General features: G+C 56.5%; 1 protein-coding gene across 1 annotated transcript; it reads right to left on the minus strand.

Moving 5' to 3' along the window:
- On the minus strand, positions 3093-10036 carry PLK5 (polo like kinase 5). The gene is given in 16 exon segments (XM_018051652.1): positions 3093-3215; positions 3218-3329; positions 3960-4097; positions 4181-4247; positions 5194-5358; positions 5897-5974; positions 6212-6260; positions 6414-6514; positions 6672-6798; positions 6929-7127; positions 7752-7847; positions 7946-8033; positions 8137-8266; positions 8902-9018; positions 9171-9284; positions 9864-10036. Coding segments are annotated over 16 exon segments (1818 nt in total). The 5' UTR covers positions 9978-10036.

Raw genomic sequence — 20774 nt, forward strand, 5'->3', positions numbered from 1 at the left:
AGTTAAATGGACCGTGGATGTTTTGCCTCCCCTCCACTCCCAGAAACAAATGTTCTGGGCAGCAAAGGGGCTGGGTCCTTTTCATGTTTTGGCATGTGTATTAGTTAACTATTGCTGGGTAATGCATCACCCCCAAACTGAGTGACTTGAAACATCCATTTATACATTAGAGTATTAGCCAGGAAAAAGAGTGACGTTCTGACACACTGCAGTGTGGATGGACCTTGAAAATACCGTGCTCGGGACTTCTCTGGAGGTCCAGTGGTTAAGACTGCAGGTTTGCACTGTAGAGGGAACGGATTCCATCCCTGGTCTGGGATCTAAGATCCCACATGCTATGCAGCAAGGCCAAATAAATAAATTTTTTTTAATTAAAAAAAAAAAAAGACTATGATACTCGGTGAGAGAAGCCAAACACAAAAGGCCACACAGCATGTGATTCTGTTGATGGGAAATGTCCAGAACAGAAAATGGGAAATGTGGATCTCCAGGCAGATCCACAGGCACAGAGAGTGGGTTCTTGGTTGTCAGGGGCTGAGGGAGTGGAGGGGGTGAGGAGTGACTGCTGATGAGGACAGGTGTTCTGGCGTGATGGACTGTTCTGGAGCTAGACAGGGGTGGTGACTGTGCAACAGTGTGAATGCATTCAGTGCCATGAGCTGCGCCCTTTAACGGTGAATTTCATCTCATGTTACCTCAGTAGTAATGATAGTAGCAAAGTAAAAAAAAACAACACACACAATCCACACACGGTTTGTGTACTTCTCTGCTCACACCCCATTCCTCCAGATTCTCCAGGGAATCCAGGGAGATTCTAAACTCTCTCTCTTTTATGCAGAACAGCTTCTCTTCCCAGGTCTGACCACACTCAGGCCTGCAACCTCTCCTGATGGACCCGCAGCCCCTTGGTTCCCTCCCTTTACTCCGTTCTTCCACAAAATCATCAAGTGGGTCTTTCCACCCAGAGGCAGGAATGCACCGAGTCACAGGGTTGAGAGAAAGAGCAACACTGATGGTTTAATTTTTTCCATAGGAATATACTGAAAGTCACTCGGTCCTGTCTGACTCTTCGAGACCCCATGGACTATACAGTCCATGGGATTCTCCAGGCCAGAATACTGGAGTGGGTAGCCATTCCCTTCTCCAGGGGATCTTCCCAACCCAGGGATTGAAAGCAGGTCTTCTGCACTGTGGGCAGTCTTTATCAGCTGAGCCACCAGGGAAGCCACAGGGGCATAAGTGCCTGAAAATGGGTAGAAAGATCCAGAGAAGGAAGGAAGGAAGGAAGAAGACCAGGAAGGAAGAGGACCAGAGATGAGAGGCATCAGCCCTGGGGATTTAGCTTCACTGTCAGGTTGCAATTTGGAAACTGATAGCAGGTGTGTGAGTTGCTCAGTCGTATCTGATTTTTTGCGACCCAGTGGATTGTAGCCTGCCAGGCTCCTCTGTGGAGAATGCAACGGCACCCCACTCCAGTACTCTTGCCTGGAAAATCCCATGGACGCAGGAGCCTGGTAGGCTGCAGTCTATGGGGTCACTAAGAGTCGGACATGACTGAGCAACTTCACTTTCACTTTTCACTTTCATGCATTGGAGAAGGAAATGGCAACCCACTCTAGGGTTGTTGCCTGGAGAATCCCGGGGACAGGGGTGCCTGGTGGGCTGCCATCTATGGGGTCACACAGAGTCAGACACAACTGAAGCAACTTAGCAGCAGCAGCAGCAGGCTCCTCTGTCTATGGAATTCTCCAGGCAAGAAGACTGGAGTGGGTTGTCATTCCCTTCTCCAAGGAGTCTACCCACCCAGGGACTGAGCCTGGGTCTCCTGCACTGATTCTTTCCAAGCAGGCAGTTCAAAGGGAAAAGCCTGCCAGGGGTGGGCTCAGGTTCCCAACTCTGACCTGCTCCGTGGCTGGCACAGGTCTCGTCCCTCTTCAGTTGCCCCTGTGCCCTGCCTGCAGGTGGGTGTCTGTGGGCCCTGGGATCCTTCTGGGGCTGTGAGGGGCCACCTGAATGAGGGCTGCAGCTCTGCCTGGGCCATGCCTCCAGCCCCTGAGACATCTGCCCATTGAGCACAGCAGATGGGCTTGAACCTCCCGCCTCCACAATGCAGCCACACCAGTTGGCAAGGATGTCAACAAAGGGCTCAGAACCTTTGTTCAAAACCTTAGGATTGGAACCTCCCTGGTTGGGGAGCTAAGATACCACATGCCTCATGGCCAAGAAACCCAAAACATAAAACAGAAGCAATATTGTAACACGTGCAACAGAGATCTTAAAAATGGTCCGTATCAAAAAATATCTTAAAAACAAAACAAAAAGCCTTGGGATTTGCTTCACCCCACCTGATCCTGACCCAGCACAGGGCGCCTGATGGATTGAAGAACACCTCCTCCTACAATCTGGGTTCAGGAAGCAATTGTCTTTTCCAGACCAGCCAGACTCAAGCCTCTGAGTTCTCTCATTTCTGTTGGCTCGCCAGCCAGCTCTTTCCCGAACTCATCTTTCTGACACTATCCTCTCACACACAACGACCAGCTGTCCATTAACTAGAGCCTCCAGCTCTAGGAGCACACCACGACTCCGGTCCTCCCTAGGGCAAAGGTGCCAAATATCTTGCCCTGGCGTGACAGAGGTCACCATTTTCCCAGCCTCCCCATCTGTGTCTTCCCTGCCCATCTGTTAAGCAGTGTTCCATACTTCAGAGTTTTGGTCATGGCAGAACCACACTTTGGTAAGGATTTCTGTGTTGGTGACAATCTGGCCCATCTATCTGTGTCACAGAGAGCAGTGGGCTCAGATCATGTCGGGTTTGGGTGCCCCCTCGCCAAAGTTCCTCAAATGCCCCAAAGAGAGGCAGATGGGGCAGGCTGCAGAGTCAAGTCTCCTTTAATGGAAAAAGAACAAATCCAGACACAAGTCTGGGTTGAACAGTCATGCCAAGAGGCGAAGCGAGGTCCCCCCACCCCCTGCACGCTCCCTATGCTGCCCCAAGGACGTCCCTCAGGAGGGAAAGGGGAGCAACAGGAGCAGAAATGGACCCTGGGTCCTGGGTATCAACATGCAGAGGTCCACTCTGACCCTCGGGATCACTAGATGCTCTGTAGCATGAGGATGGCATGCTGAAAGTGCTGGTGGGTGCCTGGGGCACAGCCATGGCCCCGCAGGATGCCCAGCGGGTAGGAGGTGCCAGGCTGGCCCAGTTCCCAGACTGTGTGAGCAGCAGCTCCTCACCACCCCCGCTCAACACGAGTTGTTCCCGATCTCCGCTGCTGCTGACCTGCCAATGTGGGGAGAAGCTGGGGTGGAAGGGAGAAGAGGCCCCGGCCCTGGGGGGGCAAGTGGACAGGAGACTGGGGGTGCCCTGACCTGAGTTTCAGCGGATGCCCCACCTGTGGGGACTCCAGGCCAGGAGCCAGAGCTGTACTGCATAGACAGGGAGACCAAGGCTCAGATGGGACCCACTGCCCAAACCCACCCAGTGAGACCTCCTACTCAAGCCTGCGTCCTGGGGAACAGCAGCTCCCCACTGGTGCCAGCTCTCCCCGCTGCTGGGCATGGCCATTTGAAGCCAGTCCTGCCCTCTGAGATCCAGCCCAGGTCAGGGCACTCTGGTCTAAACAGAGATGGGGTTTTCATTGTAAAATAAAATCATACTAATTTTTCTATGATAGTAAGGATTGTATACTACTGCGTTGGAAGTCTGTTTTAAGAGCAGCTACAATTTCTCGGAGATTGCCAGAATCGCTCAGGAAAACCTACAACTGATTCTGTAATGAGATGACATTTTGCCAGCTGCTACCGGTGACCACATGGGACCATGATCCCCAGTGACATTCTGCCATCATTTGAACACATTTTATTTCCAGTTTTATGCTTGGGAGTCATAAGTCTCAGTTCCTGGCTCCACCAGGAACCAACTGCTTCCTAGGGCTCTCTCCCAAAAGCATCCAACACACCAGGCCCATTTGAGGGGCCCCTTGACCCCCTGCACCATCCCGTCACTGAAGAGCAGCAGCACCACCTGCCCGGACACCAGGAAGCACAGCAGGCAGAGGCCGGGTGCTACCGGCCAGCTGGGCATGGGCAGGCCCCTCCTGTGGACAGAGCCAGCTGGGAGGCCTCAGGGCCGGGGGTCCCCACCGCCTTGCCCCCCTGGCTCCCCCACGTCCACCCTCACCTCTTGAAGCCACTACCGCATGGACCAGGCAAAGAGCCGCAGGACAGCCAGCAGGGAACCTTGTACCCTGGGGAACAGCAGGGCGCCCAATTCCTCAGGGTAAACATCTGCAGCTTTCCCAAGTGGGGTGCATAGCTCACCTGGTTGTTGTTGGGGGGCACAGGGCGGTGACCACGGAGTCAGGGTCTCCATCCTGGGCACCTCACACCCAAGGACACCTGCTCCTGTAGACCCTTGGACCATGATTTGAAACCAGCTCTGCAGGGTCCAAGCCCTCTCTATCCATCCAGTCCTGACCCCGGCCCTGAACTCCAGACCCATGGCACCTCAGACTTGGCTGTCCATGCTGAGATCCCGATGGCTCCCCCCATCTTCCCTCTTGCCACCTTCCTCTCTTGCCTGGTGGCCGCTCCATCGCCCCCCACAAACCTGCAAACTACACCCAGATTGCAGCCCTTGCTCACCCCTCCACAGCCACCACCCCAGCCCATTACCATCTTTGTCCACCCAGCTAATCCAGCCACCTCCCTGCTGGTCTCCTGTTAATAAAAGTACAAGTCAGACTCCTCCTTCTTGCCCCAACCCCAGCAGTCACCCGTGAGGCTCTGTGACTTCATGTCTGCCTCCATGCCACTCCTCAAACCCACCGCACTGGGTCCCATCTTGGGGGCTTTGCACATGCTGTTCTCTGTGCCTCTGATGCTGTTCCTGACAGGCCCTTTCTCATCCTTCCTGTCTCACCTGAGCATCACTTCCCCAGAAATCCCCTCCCTCCACAACCACTCTGTGGATTTGCCTCCACCCCCTGAATCTGTCACCTCATCTGCTTTATTTTCTTCAGAAAACTGCCACTAAAATCAATTTAGAGATGCATTTGTTTAGCATTGTTCTCCCCCAGCAGGCAGTACACACCTGTAGGTATGCACAGTAGGTGTTTATTAAATACTTGAGTGAATGAAGAAAGGCGAAGCAGGGAGGGCTTGGCCCCACAGTGGGTAGGAACTCCATGACCTATCCCCCTGGGTGGTGCAGGGCCATGTGGGTGTGGGTGCTATCCCGAACCAAGACCCTGTTGCCACCGTCTGACAGTTGGTAGCCAAAGCGATACTTGCTAGAATAGTCCACCCACTTGGGGGCCCAGAAGACAGGCTGCTGCTCTCCTGGGGGGTCCTGCATGGCTGGGCACAAGAAGGAAGTGACATGAGGAGGGGTTCCTGAAGGGGCCTGGTGGAGGCACAGGAGATGGGAGAAAAGTCCAGGGCATAGAAAACCAACTTTTGGGGCTTCCTGGCGGTCCAGTGGTTAAGATTCCGTTTCTACTGCAGGGGAGCCAGTTCAATCCCTGACGGCGAGAACTAAGATCCTGCATAACACATGGTGTGGCCGAAAAACAAAAACAACCCAAGCTACTCTTGCCTTGAGGGGAGAAAACTGGGGGACTCTGGGGTCACAGCTGCTTTTAGCAATGAATAAATCTGAAACACGTGTAAGGTCCAAAACACTGCAGGGCTTTGCTTTATTTCATTAAGCATTTTTTTTTTTTTTGGCATTAAAAATAAAAACCCTCAAGGCCATGTGGCAGCCCGGATTGAATCCTTGGAAGAGGAAAAAGGCGGGAATGGGGAGCCTAGGGAAATCCAGCAGCCCAGGGGGCGGGCCAGGGGAAGCTGGAAGTCTGTCTTCCTGGCTTCTCAGCAAATCTTGTGCCGCCCCTACCTGGGGGGCCCGAATCCAGGCAGAGCTGCAGGTTTCTGATGGCTGCCTCTACCTCCTGCCTTGGACTCCCCTTGGGCCCTGGGGAGACAGATCTCTGTTGGGGGACACAGGATCTGGAGGACAACCCCACCCCCAGCTCCCACATCCAGAAAAGTCCCATGTTCAACCCAGGAGTCCAGACACTGTCCTCACATTACGCGTGGGGAAACTGAGGCCAGGAGAAGGGCTGTGATGCTAGCAAGGCACAGTCCTCACCCCGCACTTCGCAACCCTCACCCCTGCCCACAGTTCCTGTCTAGGATGGAGCATGCTCACCCGCCAGGGCACTCTGGAGGGTCCCCTGGGCCAGCAGCTGGATGGGGCCCTCGGGGGCACAGAGCCCCACTCTCCAACAGGGAGTCCTGGGGAGGGAGAAGGAGATGTTAGGAACTGGTGGCGGTCTCTGGCCTCCCCATGGAGACTTCGTGACTTCTCCCCGTGCCTAGCCAGCTGTGAGGACGCCCTCTGCATTCCCCACTACCTCCTTGCTCCCGGCCCTCACCTCACTGCCCCACTCCATGGAGTCAGGGTCTGAACCATCTTCTCCAGGACCTGAGGCCTTCTGAGAAGCCAAGGGACCTGCAGGGAGCACAAGGATTTGGGGGTGGGGGCAGAGCCTGGCCCCACATGGAGGGCATCTGCCATGGAGATGGTTTCAGAGCAGGAAGGGGATATGACAGGTGTGTGAGATGCAGGGCAGGGAGGAGCAGGTGATGGGGGAAGGAGAGGTACTCACAGGGCGCCCGGCACTGGGGCAGTAGCAGCTGGCCCACCTTTCGGAAAAGTCTGCCCAGAGGCTGGGGGATGACGAAGATGGGCGGGCTGTGGCAGGAGTGGGGTGGCAGCCGGTCCGGGGTGAAGCCCTTTAGAGTGGGGAGCTGGAGGTCAGCAGGCTGCTCCTGAGTACCTGTGCTACCTGGGGGTCCTGACCCTCACCTGGGGCTACTGAGACACCCCAGAGAGGGGCCACCCTGTCCTGCTGACACCCCGCACCTGTGTGAAAAAGTCATCCTGCAGCAGGTGGTCCAGGCTGGGCCGCTCGGCCGGATTGGGGGCCAGCAGGCGGGCGATGAGGCGGCGCGCATTGGCAGACAGGTGTGCAGGCTCGGGGTAGCGGCCATCTCGGATGTTCTGGTACATCTCCGACAGGGGAGCCGCCACGAAGGGAGGGACGCCAGTCAGCACCATGTACCTGGCCGGGTTGGGGGCAGGAAGCAGGGCACCTGCTTGGATCTATTCTGGGCATCCAGGGTTGGTTCACACTTACCTGTGTACCCCTACCCTCAATCCCTGACACCATTCCTGCTTCACACTCGTTTTCTCACACCTGCCCTGCGTCCACTCTCACCTAGTCATTCTTGTCTGCACAGAAGACACCAGCATCTGTCTGTACACCTGCCTGCACCTGGGTCACACCTGGACACCTGCATAGACCTTTCCAGTTTTAATTTATGCTTGCTCACACCTGTTCCAATCCTGCATATACCTCATGTCAGTACAAATGTCCTAGTCTGCCCGTGTACCTAAAACCTGCACACACCTGTCCACACCTCAGGGCAGGTTCAAACCCGTCCTCTGCTGCACATACACCCTCCTGTATCCCTATTCATACCTGTAGGCTCAAGTGACGGCAGGTGCCTGCTCCTGCCTGCCCCCCAGCTGCATACACTGAGGTCCTATGTTTGCTCATACCTGCCTGTCCCCACACTCAACCTCCTCCATATATGCTTACACCTGTCCTTACCTGCTGGTGCCTGTCCCCACCTGGGCATTCCGGCCCCCTTTCCCTAGGCCTGGGGCTCCCAGAGCAACTCACATGATGCAGCCCAGAGCCCAGATGTCCGACTGGCAGGAATGTCCGTTTCTGGACACTACCTCCGGAGCCAGGAAGTTCGGGGTCCCGCAGAGCACTCTGGGAGCATAACGGGGGCTGAGGAAGACTGGGGGGCCCCACACCAGACCAGGCCCACCTGCACCCACCCAGAGAGCCCACTCAGAGCTTCCAGTCACCTGTGGCAGCGGCCCCCTGGCCCCATCCTGGTGGCCAGCCCCAGGTCTCCGATCTTCACCTCCATGTTCTTGTTCAGGAAGAAGTTACCTTGTGGAGGGGGATGCAGCGGGCGATGAGGAAGGAGCGTGGCTTCAGTGGAAGCCCCGCCTTCACCCCGCCCCGAAGCGCCGCCCTGTAGCACCGCCCGTACTGAGCTTCAGGTCCCGGTGGACGATGCGCCTCTGGTGCAGGTAGCTCAGGCCGCTGACCAGGCCTCGAAGATAGTAGCGCACCTCGGGCTCCGTCAGCGTCTGCCGTGCCTGCAGCACGTGGGCCAGAGACTGCAGGGGCCCGACAGGTGCCACACCACCGTCGAGGAGACACAGGTGAGTTCCAGGGACCCAAGAAGGCAAAGGAAAATTCAGCCGGGCCCAGGTGAACGTGGCTATTGTGGCATGGGCATTGGTGAGCTCTGAGCCCGAGGATGAGCACAGGAGTTCAGTGGACGGAGGGGCCACCATGAGCTTGTAGGCCAGAGATAAACACAAGGTGGGTACACGCTCGGCACAGATGAGCTTAGGTGTATTTAAGTGGGCTGAGTTCAAGAGGTCTGTGAAGGTGCAGCTAAGTTCAGTTGGGTCCAGGAACAGGCATTCCTGCCAATCAGACATCTGGACTCTGGGCTACACCATGTGAGTGGCCCTGGGAGCCCTGAACCTGGGGAAGGGGGCAGGGCTGCCCAGTTGGAGACAGGTGTGGGCAAGTGGGGCCTGGGTGAGTTCAGGAGAAGCACAGATGGGCTAAGATGTGCCTAGGTGGGTCAAGAGAGCCTTTGGGTGGGCAGAGGTGCATAGGTGGGCCTGGTGTGGTCTCAGGTTAAAACAGGTAAGGAGAGACAGACAAGGGTGGGGGGACAGATGAGCTCAGCAGACACGGGTGGGAGGGGACATGCCTCCCTCTCACTCCGCCCCCGCACCTGGCGACTGCAGTATTCCAACACCATGTATACATGGTCCCGGTCAGCGAAGTGGCCGTGGAAGGCCACGATATTGCGATGTCGCAGGCGGCTGTGTAGAGCGATCTCGCGTTCCACCTGCAGGCAGGGCACCATGTGTATACACCCGGTGGGCGCCCACACCCGAGGCATTCATGCCCCCACAGGCGAGCTCCACACCCCAGGGCAGGGATCTCTCTGGGGACCCGCTTCTGTCCTGGGGCCCCCAGGCACTGACGCGCAGAGAGTACCTTGCCGCGGGCGTTTAGCCGCGCAGCCCCGCCCCCTCCGCGAGGCACCACTTTGAGCGCGAACACAGCGCTGGTGGACATGTCGGTCAGCTTGTAGCAGCGGCTGAAGGCGCCCTGTAGGGCAGGAGAGTCAAGCTGGGTGCGTACAGGTGTGAGGACAGATGGCTAGGCCTTCTCACACACACACACAGCTCACACCTTCCTACCTGCATCCCCAAAGCAACACACACAGATGAACACGAAGACACACAGATACATTACAGACGCCTCCATACCTGGACACGCAGTCCACAGAACCCCAACACAGTACCCGGACACATGCTACAAAGCCCGCACACAGAAAGCACAGACCTATGACACACGCAGACACACACGCACAGGGACAAGGGCTCCAAAACACACAACGCACCCATACCCTGGACGCATAACCCACGACACAGCACTGCACGCCCAACACCGATTCCCGCCACACAACGCGCGCCGCACAGCGAGTTCATCGCAGACCCGGGCGTCCACCCACGCCAGCCCCGCACCAGCCTCCAAACTCCCGCAGACACGCGGACACGCAGAGACAAAAGCCAGGGCGCACACTGGCTCATCTGCGGGTCGAGATCTCACTTGCGCACCGCCGGGCTGGGACCCGGGCTCCGCCCGGCCCCCTTTGCCGCCGAGTTGGAGTGCTGGAGTCCCCACCTTGCCGATCAGCTTCCCGCGCTTATACACGCGCCCCGAGCTTGGGTCTCGCAGAAAGACGGAGACCAGCGGGCAGCAACTGCGCCGCCGCCGCCGCCGCGGCCGGGGATCCATCCCTCCCTGGGGGCCTGGCTGGCGCACTGGCGCAGCCTCGGGCGCGACCACCACGCACAGCGCTGCTCCAGGGGCCGGGCGCTACTGGGACGCCTCTTATTGGCCGAGGGGGGAGGGGTGGAGTCCAGACGCTCCGGGCGGCCGGTGCGGGAGGGGGCGGGCGCGTGGGGGCTTGTGGGCATCCGGGGACGCCGGGCTGGCGGGAGTTCCAGAGACCAGAACGGCGCTGGCATCCTGCACGTAAACCCCGCGCCAGTCACACGCGCTCTGCTCGCTGGCTTCTCGGATCCTGCGCCTCCCGCCAAGCTGTGAATTGTTCACGCGCCCATTTCTCTGAGTAGGAAACTGAGGTCAGAAGGTTTGTCTCATTCTCTCGAGGCCGCAAAAGGAAGGGTGGGTGGGAGCCCACCCTTGGAGGACCATCTTGGTCCTAGGGAGCCACAGCAGGTGCAGAGGAAGAGAGAGGAAGGGGAAGAAGCCCAATATCTCTGGGACTGGGGCTGGTGGGGAGGGCGGTGCAGCCCAGAGGGGCACTGCGAGGAAGCTGCTGTGAATAATGGACACTAGGCATGAGGAGCAGGGTTTGGGAACTAAAGGAGAGGCACTAGGGGTGGCGACTCCTGGCTCTGGCTTGGACAGCCATGGAGAGGCAGGCGGACAGAGGACAAGAGGGCACGCTTGGGCCCCGTGGAACTATGGTGGCACCTCTGAGCTGTGCCTCACACTTTTGGTGCCTAAAGTCACCCTTTCACTGATCCTGAGACCTGGGTACTGGCCTTGTCCCCATTTCACAGATGAACACACTGAGGCCCGGGGAGGTAAACTCACTTCCCCAGCCAGGAAGGGGCAATGCTGGGTTTGAATCCAGGCAGCTGCCTCCAGATGCTTCAGAATTAATACCCATATGTTACATAACACAATGAATGGGGAGGGGTTAGGAGGGCTCCGTTTGGCTGGAATTAGGCCTTGGAATTTTCCAGAGACCAGATTTCAGAGTGCGGCCCAGCCAAGCCACCAGGGATAGGAAGCACCTTCTGTGTAGTCAGATGTCCACCTGGCATGTCAAATGGGGGTGCCCGGGGTATGGGGGGCTCTAAGGGGGCCCCAGTGCATTTGATGGGAGCCAGCCTCTGGCACCTTTCCAGGGGGGCTGGCCTCAGTGCCAGGGTCAAGGATTCCAGGCCAGTGCAGGGCACGGGGGTGGGGCCCAGCTGACTGGGGCAGGGGAGCCTGAGTCTCCTGCTAATGAGAATCAGGTGCAGTGTGACCGGAGGAAGGCAGCTGGGGGGGCCCGTGGGTCTGAGCTATCATGTCACTGTCGTCCTGGAATCTGCATGGGCAGGCAGGAATCCAGGTCCCTCTCAGGGCTGCACCTCTGCCACCTGCTAATTCAGGTATTTGTCCAGCACTTACTAGTGTGTGGAGCTTGTGCTGGGCTCTGTGCCCAAGACAGACCTGCCTAGCACTCAGGAATCTGTGGACAGGAGATCACCCAGACTTAACCAAAGTCAGGGGTCTGGGTCAGTTCTGGAGGCCAGCGTCAGAAATCCAGACCCCTTCCAGACCAGTGGCTCATCCCAGAGACGGGCTGTTCTTAGCCCCATGTTATAGATGAGGAAACCGAGGCTCAGGAAGGCGAGGCGTATGGGAGCCAGTCACTGGACTGTGGCTGTGCTCAGTCTGGAGTGCAGGTTGGGGGATCCGGAGCCCCTGACCCCCCAAGTACTACCCCCTGGCTCCTTCCCTAGTGGCCCCAGGAGCACAGGAAGAGCTCTCACACTAGGGCAGGCAGCTGAGCCCATTGGACCCCTAGAAGCCTCCTGGGGGAAAGAAATCCCAAGTTCCTGGCCCAGCGCCTCCCAGCAGGGCTGTCAGCTGACACCCTCTGCAGACAGCAACTCTGCCCCAGTCGCCCAGCAGCCTGCTGTTTTCCTGGCTAAGCCTCCTCCACTGGACTGGGGAGACTTTCCATCCTCAGCCTGCACCCCCTCAAGCAGGGATGCCCTCCCCCAGCACTCTAGAGTGGAAAACTAAAAGGAAAAACTTAGATGCTCGTAGCAGCCATATTCACAACAGCCAAAAGGTGGAAATAGCGTGGGTGTTCATCAAAAGGTGATGGATAAACAAAAATGCTCCAAGCCCACAGGGGAATATTATTCAGCCTTAAAAAGGAAGGAAATCCTGATGCTTGATACAATGTGGGTGATCTTTGCGGACATGATGCTCAATGGAAGCCAGACCCAGAAGGACACACACTGTCTGATTCCACTCATGGAAGGTCTCTAGAGGAGTCAGATCCACAGAGACAGGAACTAGATGGTGGGGTGGGGGAGGAGAGGGGGAGTCAGCATTTCATGAGGTCACAGTTTCCATTTGGGAAAATGAGAAGGTTCTCGAGATGATGGTGCGGTTGGTTACACAACAGTGTAAATGTGTTTAATGCCACTAAGCTGTGCTCTCAAAAATGGTGATGATGGCAAATTTTGCGTGATGTATATTTTGCCACAATCAAAAGTGAAAACCATATTAGATACCACACCCCAAGGAGCCCTCAGCCTTAGGGGCTAAGACCCGCATTTTACTGATGAGCAAACTGAAGCCTCATATGTGTGGCAAGCTAAGAATTGTAGTTTTGCAAAGGGGCCGGTGTTGGGGTAGGGGGCTCAGTGGGGCAGCCTGACCCTCCCATGCTGACACCTGCCTGGGGCTCAGGAGGCTGAGGAGTTGTGGGCTGGGGCCCCAGGTTGGCCACACAGCCCCCTGAGCCCCCTCGCTCCAAGCCACAGGCTTGGTTTGTCTCCAGTCTGTTCTTTCTCTGACCTGAGATAACTCCCCAGACTCAGCAGATTTCCTGGGAGAAGCGCCACAGAGCCTTGCTCAAAATATAATACCTGCCGCAGGTGGAGGGGGTGGCTGCTGAGACAGCACTGGGGCTGGGCTACGGAGGCCTTCATCGGGGGGTGGGCTGGATCGGCTTTGGGGTCCACAGTGGTGTGACTCCTTCCTTCCAGAACCAGAGCGGGAGCAGGTGGACAGGCATAGGCATAACTCAGCCCGGCTCCTAGGTTCCTCTCTAGCCTCTGGTCTCCTGGACTTTAAAGTGCAGTGGACTCCCTTCTTCCTGCTTGTCTGTACTTGGGGGCCCTCAGCCAGACCTTGCAGGTCTCCAGGGACAGGCCCCGTGAGCAGGGCGGGCAGGAGGGGACCCCATGACTGCAGTGCCTGCTGCCTTGATCCTGGCCCAGCTGGCAGGGGTGATGGGGGCTAGGTGCCATGTCCCCTGAGTTTCCACAGGAACAGACCTCGTCCTTGTCTCTCCCAGATTCCCAGAGCCCACTGACATTGGCTCCTTCTAGAAGCTCTGTCCTCTTGTGCCCTCCAGACACCTCTCTGTAGGCTTTTCTCCCATCATTCTCACCCATCTTTCTGGTTCTCCTTTGGGGCCCCTACTTGTTCTCCTGGAGCCTGGGGCTCAGTTCAGAGACCCCTGTACCTCTTGTCTACTCCCTCTTTCTGACATGGTCTAGGCCAGCAGGAGACTCACGTGGGCAGCTTGTCTCTCCTCCCCTGTCTCAGTCTGGCCTCTGCCAAAAGCAGAGCCTGAAGCAAGGGTTTAGTGCAGTGAGTTGACTTGAAAAGCAGGAGCGAGGGGCCCAGGAGGATGAGTCAGGGCAGGACTTGGAAACCACTATGGGCCCTTGAGGAATGGGATGGTTCCCCAGAGCTGCCTGTCCACAGGGAGGATGGGGAGTGTGTGGACCCCTGGCCTCAGCCCCTCATTAGCTGGGGCCTCCACCCTGGATGCTCATTGTCTGTACGTGCAACTTGGAATGTCTCCCACACGTGGTCTGACTGCAGCTTGGAGAGTGATGAAGTGATGCTGGGACAGGAAGGGTGTGGGGTGGGAGTCTCTGAGGGGCTCGCTGCCTACCCCAGAGCAAAGCAGAGCCTAGAGTCAGTCATTTCAACCTCTCCCCTTTGACCTGTGACACTAAGACACATGTCCACACCTAGAGTGGGGGAGTGGACAGGGTCAGAGAGGGGATAGCCAGAGGAGGAGATGGAGCTGAAGACACCAGTGGGTGCTCCCTGTCATGATGCTCAGGACCAGCCAAGGCCCTGGGTCAGGAACAGTAAGGATAGCCACAGCCAGGTCAGGGGACACAATGTGTCTGGGCCATCTGAGGCTCACAGAACCAGGTGCTGGCTGAGAGTTGGACTCAGAGGACAGTCCAGCCTCTTCCTGACAATAAGACGTCTTCTAGAACTAAATTGGATTGCATCTAAAAGCCTGCTAGTGGGCCTCCATGGCTCTCCCACACACCCACACACACCCTGGTCCAACCACGCTGGCCTCTCTGTCGGTCTGAGATCCCACACCAAGCTCATCCCACCTCAGGGCCTTGGCACACACCATTCCCTCAGCCCAAAGCTCTCCCCGCCCCCTGGTCTTCATCCAGTAACTCCTTCTCATCTTCTGAGTTGCAGGCAAGGGCCCCCCACACCCCAAGAGCCCCTCTGGGGTTCCCACACAACCTGAAATCATGTTGTTTCCTTGCTGGTTTGCTGGGTTCTCCCCCAAGGACCGGGGGCTCCACGGTAGAAGCAGGTTGTGTGCTTCCTTGCTGTGTTCCCTGCAGGTGCTGACGCGCTCCCTGGGGAGGCCTTGGGCAAGTTCAGACCTTCCCCTGAGCTGTCCTGACCCCACCTGCTGGGTGGGCACCCTCAGGGTCCCTCACATGAGTATGTGCCGCTCACCCTGGGTGGAGGCTCTTCCCACCATGTCCTCAGCTGGACGCCGTCTCAACCTCTGTTCAGGGACATTGATCAACTCTGGCTGCAAGCAGAGTGCTGTGTGAGCATCAGAAGCAGCCAGATTTCCACAAGAATAATTCATATTTTATCTGCTTGGGCCTTTTGAGCAATTATGAAAGAAACAGCTCAGTGTCATGTGGGCTCCTGGATGTTATCCTCGAATAGAAAAAAGAAATTAGTTGGAAAAAAAATAGAAGGAATCCAAACAACATTTGGAGTTTAGTCAGTCATTATAGTAATTACTAATATTATTAATTAGAAATGGTGATATACCAATGTCACTTCCTTAGACATCACAATAGTCATTGTTTCCTATGGCTGCTGTAATGAGTTACAAACTTGTTGGCTTAAGAAAGCACACATGGGGCTTCCCTGGCGGCTCAGTGGTGAAGAATCCGCCTGCCAATGCAGGAGACGTGGGTTTGGTCTCTGGTCCGGGAAGATCCTGTGTACCACAGAGCGACGGGGCACTGTGCATCACAACTATTGAGCCTGTGCTCCAGAGCCTGGGAACTGCAACTAGTGAAGCCTGAGCGTCCTACAGCCTGTGCTCTGCAACAAAAGAAGCCCCTGCAATGAGAAGCCCGCACACCAGAACTAGAGAGAAGCTCCCATTTGCTGCAACTAAAGAGAAGCCTGAGCAGCAAGGAAGACCCAGCACAGCCATGATAAATAAATAAATATAAAAGAAAGCACACATATATTATCTCATGTCCTGGAGCTCAGGCGTGGGCAGGGCTGGTCCCTCTGGAGGCTCCCAGGGAGCACTGGCTCCCCCCTTTTCCAGCTTCTAGAGGCACCGCATCCCTGGCTTGTGGCCCCTCCCCCCATCCTCGCAGCCAGCAGCACAGCATCTCCTGTCTCTCTGCCTCTGACCCTCCCCCTCCTTCTTATAAGGACCCCGTGATGACACTGGGCCCTCCGGGGAATCCAGGGTCGTCCCCATCTCAGGGGCCTTAATCCCGCCTGCAGGGTCCCCTCTGCCCTGTTACATGATCACAGGCCCCGGGACCAGGATGTGGACATCCTAAGGGGTGGGGTGGGGATTATACTACTGATGACAAAGGATAGACAGAACTGATAGTAATATTTCTGTAACTCTCTGTAAATCTAATATTACTCCAAAATAAAATTTCTCTTTAGAGACTTCCCTGGCAGTCCAGTGCTTAGGACTCTGTGCTTTCACTGCAGGGGGTGCAGGTTCAATCCCTGGTCAGGTTAATAAGATCCCATAATCGGCAAAGTGTGGCCAAAATATTTTTAAAGTTCTCTTTAAAAAATAATTAAAAGGTGACAAGAAATTAAAAGCTCAAAGGCAGTGAGTAACTCAGAGTCACCTCTAACCTCCACCCCCAGATCATCGTGGGTGACCATGAGGGTTTATTCCTATCCCCTTCCTATCTGAGCTAAGGCTAACATAGATAACATATATAACTGCCATTGGATCCTGCATAACTTTTCTAACTTTCTCACCTAATGTTTCTTGCTGTTTCTGTGTAACTTTCCCATGCTCCTAGCCCCCAAGCTCTGTGAGGCAGGCCCCTGCCGCCCACCTCCCCGACTTCCTTTTCACCCCACTACACAGGCCTCCTCAATGGGCCTGGTCCTCACCCGGCTTCTCTAGCCCTCACCCGGCTTCTCTGGCCCCTCGGCCTTTGCACGTGCTGTTCTGCCAGCCAGGAGCACCCTCTCTCTCACACCCTCCTTTGTTCAGTTCCCCCTCATTCTCCAGGTCCTGCCTCCAGCATCCCCTGGCTCAAGAGTGTCCCCCCACCCCCCTGCCTCAAAAGGAGCTCAGGAAGAACTCCCCTGGCGGTCCAGTGATTCAGAATTCAGGCTTCTTGTATGACTCAGGGAGCTCAACCCTGTGCTCTGGGACAACCTAGAGGAGTGGGAAGGGATAGGAAGGGGTGGGAGGGAGGTTCAAGAGGAAGGGGGCATATGTATACTACGTGATTCATGTTTATGTAAGGCTGAAACAAACACAATATTGTAAAGCAATTATCCTTCAATTAAAAATAAAATAATTAAACAAACAATGAATCCAGGCTTCCACTGCAGAAGGACTGGGTTCTGAGAACTAAGATCCTGCATGCCTTGTGGTGCAGCCAAAAATTAAAAATTAAATTAGGGACTTCCCCGGTGGCACAGTGGATAAGAATCCACCTGCCAATGCAAGGGACAAGGGTTTGACCCCTGGTCTGAGAAGATTTCTCATGCTTCAGAGCACCTGAGCCCAGATGCCACAACTACTGAAGCCTGTGCGCCCGTGCTCTGCAAAAAGAGAGGCCCATGTAATGAGAAGCCTATACACTGCGACTGGAAAGTAGCCCCTGCTCTCCCCAACTAGAGAAAGCCCACTTGCAGCAACAAAGACCCACTGCAGCCAAAAATACATAAAGCAGTGTGTACATGTCAAGAAAATAGTTTGTGTTAAAAAAAAAAAAGAAAAATTTAAAAAAGGAGCTCAGGACACCCATTCAGATATGAGTGTGAAGTCATCCCACGCCCTCCAAGTCTTGCTGTGTGTGACTGTTCCCCTCTGCTCCCCAGAGTCCTGACCCATGAGGTGGGGTGAGGATTTCTCTCATGGGGGCTGTGGGGGATGTCACATCAGATATGGAGGCCTTCAAAGCAGTGGTGACCTGTAGATGCGAACTACTCCATCACAGGGTCAGTGACCTAAGAAACAGGACTTGTCTAGGGGGTGAAGGTGATGGAAAAGATGCTGTTCTCTATTAGTGGGGACCCCTTGATGAGAAGTCACAGAAACTCAAAATTGCTCAAGTGAAACATAATGGATGGCTTCAGGTGTGGCTTTATTCAGGGACTCTAACAACTGTCTCAGAAGTCCAGCCCTTTCTGCTTCTGGCTGTTGGCATCCCCCTAGGGCAGAGAAGCAGTACCATCCCAGCTCACATGGGCTGCCCTTGCCATGGTGGGGCCCCAATCCTGCTCCACTCATGGCCAGGAACAGCTGGGCAGCTTCAGAGACCCAAGTTCTGGGGCAGGGTGACAGGACCCCTCCCACCTAGTCTACACAGGAGGCTGGAGGGTCCTGTGGACCACGTGGCCAGGCCTGAGGGATCACGGGAGGCTGCAGAGTGTTGGGGAGGGAGTTTGGGAAGTTCGAACTTGTGAGGCCACAGAGGGAGCCTGGCTGATCCACATCCGTCAGGACTCATGTTGACTGGGCTTGATCCTGTCCAAGCCCGGCTTCAAGGATGGGGTTCAGGGTAGAGTTCAGTGTTGGGAGACCCCATAACCCCTGGGCCTAGGTCCAGACCAGGGCATGAGTTGGGGGTGGTGACACTCCACCGCACCTGCAGCCGCCAAACCTCACACTCACCCCTCCACCTGCAGCAGGTGTTGTGAATTGAGCGCTCAGCCTTCCCCTCCGGGAATCAGCTGAACCCAGCTAAGTTTCATCCTGGCTGGGGATGCGAGGCTGGAAACCTGGGGGGCAGCAAAGGCTGCGGGGACATGGGCAGGCACAGGACTCCACACCTTCACCTCAGTAGTATCTCGCCAGCCCTCAAGTGCTTATGTCCCCATGCCAGGCACAGGCTTACTGTATACACTCCCTGGAGGACCCAGTAAGCGCTGTGTGTTGTCCTTGCAGGACACAGGGGCTGCTGTATGCTCTTTTTACAGGACTCAGTGCCTGCTGTATACATTCACTGCAGAGTACAATGCCTGCCATAGACACTGTACTCAGTGCCTGCTGTGTGCACTCCTTGCAGTGTGCAGTGACTTTTGTATACATTTTTTTGCAGGCTACATGTGTTGCATACACTCCTTGGGACGTTCAGTGTCTACTAAATGCATTCCTTGCAGGTTGCAGTATCTACTGTATATGCTCCCTGTAGGACAAAGGCCCTGCTGTATGCACTCTGCTGAGCACAATGCTTGGAATATGCAGTACTCGAAGCCTTCTGTATACCTTCCTGCTGGCGCACTGCCTCCACCCCCTGGGGCTTGGGGCCTGAGGCACATGGGAGGGGGATGAGCTTGTCCACTTGGTGGCGCTCCTGGTCAAGCCTGATTTCTTTCTGACTCCGCCCAGGCCCCAGGTCCCAGCTTCGCACACAGTAGGTGCTCTGCGGAGGGTACCTGCCCTCACCATCACCCCCCTCCTCCTGCCACCCTCTCGAGCCCTGACCCACCAGGCTCAGCCTTGTCAAGGTCACTGCCTCCATCGATGCTGATCCACCAGCTCCATCCTTACCTCACCCACACAGGTTACTCCTGCCTCCTGGACCCCCATTCTCTGGAGACCTCAGGGGACCCCAGTCTTCGTTCTGTCCACACACACACCCCGTGATCTCATCCACCATTCTCACCACCACTGTGTGCAGGGGATGCCCAAGTGTCCATCTCTGGCCAGATGTAGCCCCTGGACTCCCAGCCTCTCCGTGCCTCATGCCTAGATCCATCCGCAGCTGACTTCTGAACTTGCCACCCCCATCCCTCCCTTCCCTGGCTGCTCAGGCCAGGCTCCTGCCTGCCTCCTCCCATCCAATCCCCCTGGGATCTGTCACATAGCCTGCAGACTCCACTCCCAGACTGCTGGGAACCACCCAGTGCTGTCCCTTCCCCCACCCCAGCCCTTGCCCCCATCATGCCTGCTGCTGCCTCCCCACTGCTTTCTGGAGCCCCCTTCTGCCCCCAGAATGCCAGAGGCAGGTGTTCCCAAACCAGAGCGCCCTCCACCTCCCATGGCTGCCACTCCCCACACTGCTCTCTGATCACATCTCCACCCCAACCCTGGCTATTTGTTCCAACCACACCAACTCCCCTATGGTACTTTAGCCTCTATTCCAGACTCAGGACCTTTGCATGTGCTGTTGCAGGTGCCCTTCCGCCACCTCCCTGTGGCAATCACCTTCTGGGGAAGGGCCTTCCTGACCCCCCACCCCATCTGCAGTGGGCTTGGGCTATTTTTTCAGAGCCTGTAGGTCAGAAGGCGGCCTTGCACCCTTCTAGGGGATGCCTACCTCACTAGCCTAATTGGTGGGGTTGTTTCCTGGTCCAGCAGCACGTGTGTGGGCTCAGTCTTCAGTCATGGCTGACTCTTTTTGACCCCATGGTCTGTAGCCCTCCAGACTCTTCTGTTAACGGGATTCTCCAGGCAAGAATACTAGAGTGGGTTTGCCATGCCCTCCTCCACGGAATCTTCCCAACCCAGGGATCCAACCAGAGTCTCCTGTATTGCAGGCAGATTCTTTACCGCTGAACCACACAGGAAGCCCGCAGTGGCACACAGTAAGTGCTCAATAAGTTCTGGACAAATAAATGGCATTGGACAGCCCTGCTTTGAGCTGCTCCAGCCTGGAGAACAGAGCAGGACCTTCAATGCGCCCTCCCTGTGGTCTGGGCTGGGAGACCCCACAGCGGGCTCCCCGGAGAAGGCGGCACTCAAGCTGAGCCCCGGCCGAGCCCATGAAGAAGGTCCGTCCTCCCTTCGCCCACTTGGTGACCCAGTCTCCTCAAGCCGCTCGCCAAGGGGCATCCCGGGACTACGGGGAGGAGCCAGGGGGAGGGGGCGAGTGCAGGGCGCCTGCGGCGTCCCTACCAGGGCGGGAGATGAAGGGTACGCAGATGCTAAACCAGGAAAGGGTGGGATGGTGGGGAGCCCTGGGGTAACCCTGTCCTTGCAGACTGGCACAAAGTATCGCGGTGGAGATAGGTCCCCACGGGCCCCATTGCCTGGCTGGGGAACCTGAGGTCGAGGAGGGCGCGTCTGCAGCCACTTGAGAAGGGGACCTCCTCGACCAGGGCTAGCATCAAGCCACGGCTCGCCGCCCGGGGCCGTGCAAAGAGGGCGGGAGGCGGGGTGGGGCGCGTCCTCTGGTGACAGCAGCGCCCGGGAATGCGCCAGGCTGGGAAGGGGCTCTCCGCCCCCCACGCCCGGCCCCTGGGGCCGAGCTTCTCTCCAGTGCTCTGGGGCCCTGCGCTCGGGGTGGTCGGGACCTGGGGCGG

The sequence above is a fragment of the Capra hircus genome, chromosome 7, assembly GCF_001704415.2.
Source record: "Capra hircus breed San Clemente chromosome 7, ASM170441v1, whole genome shotgun sequence".
Classification (NCBI taxonomy): domain Eukaryota; kingdom Metazoa; phylum Chordata; class Mammalia; order Artiodactyla; family Bovidae; genus Capra; species Capra hircus.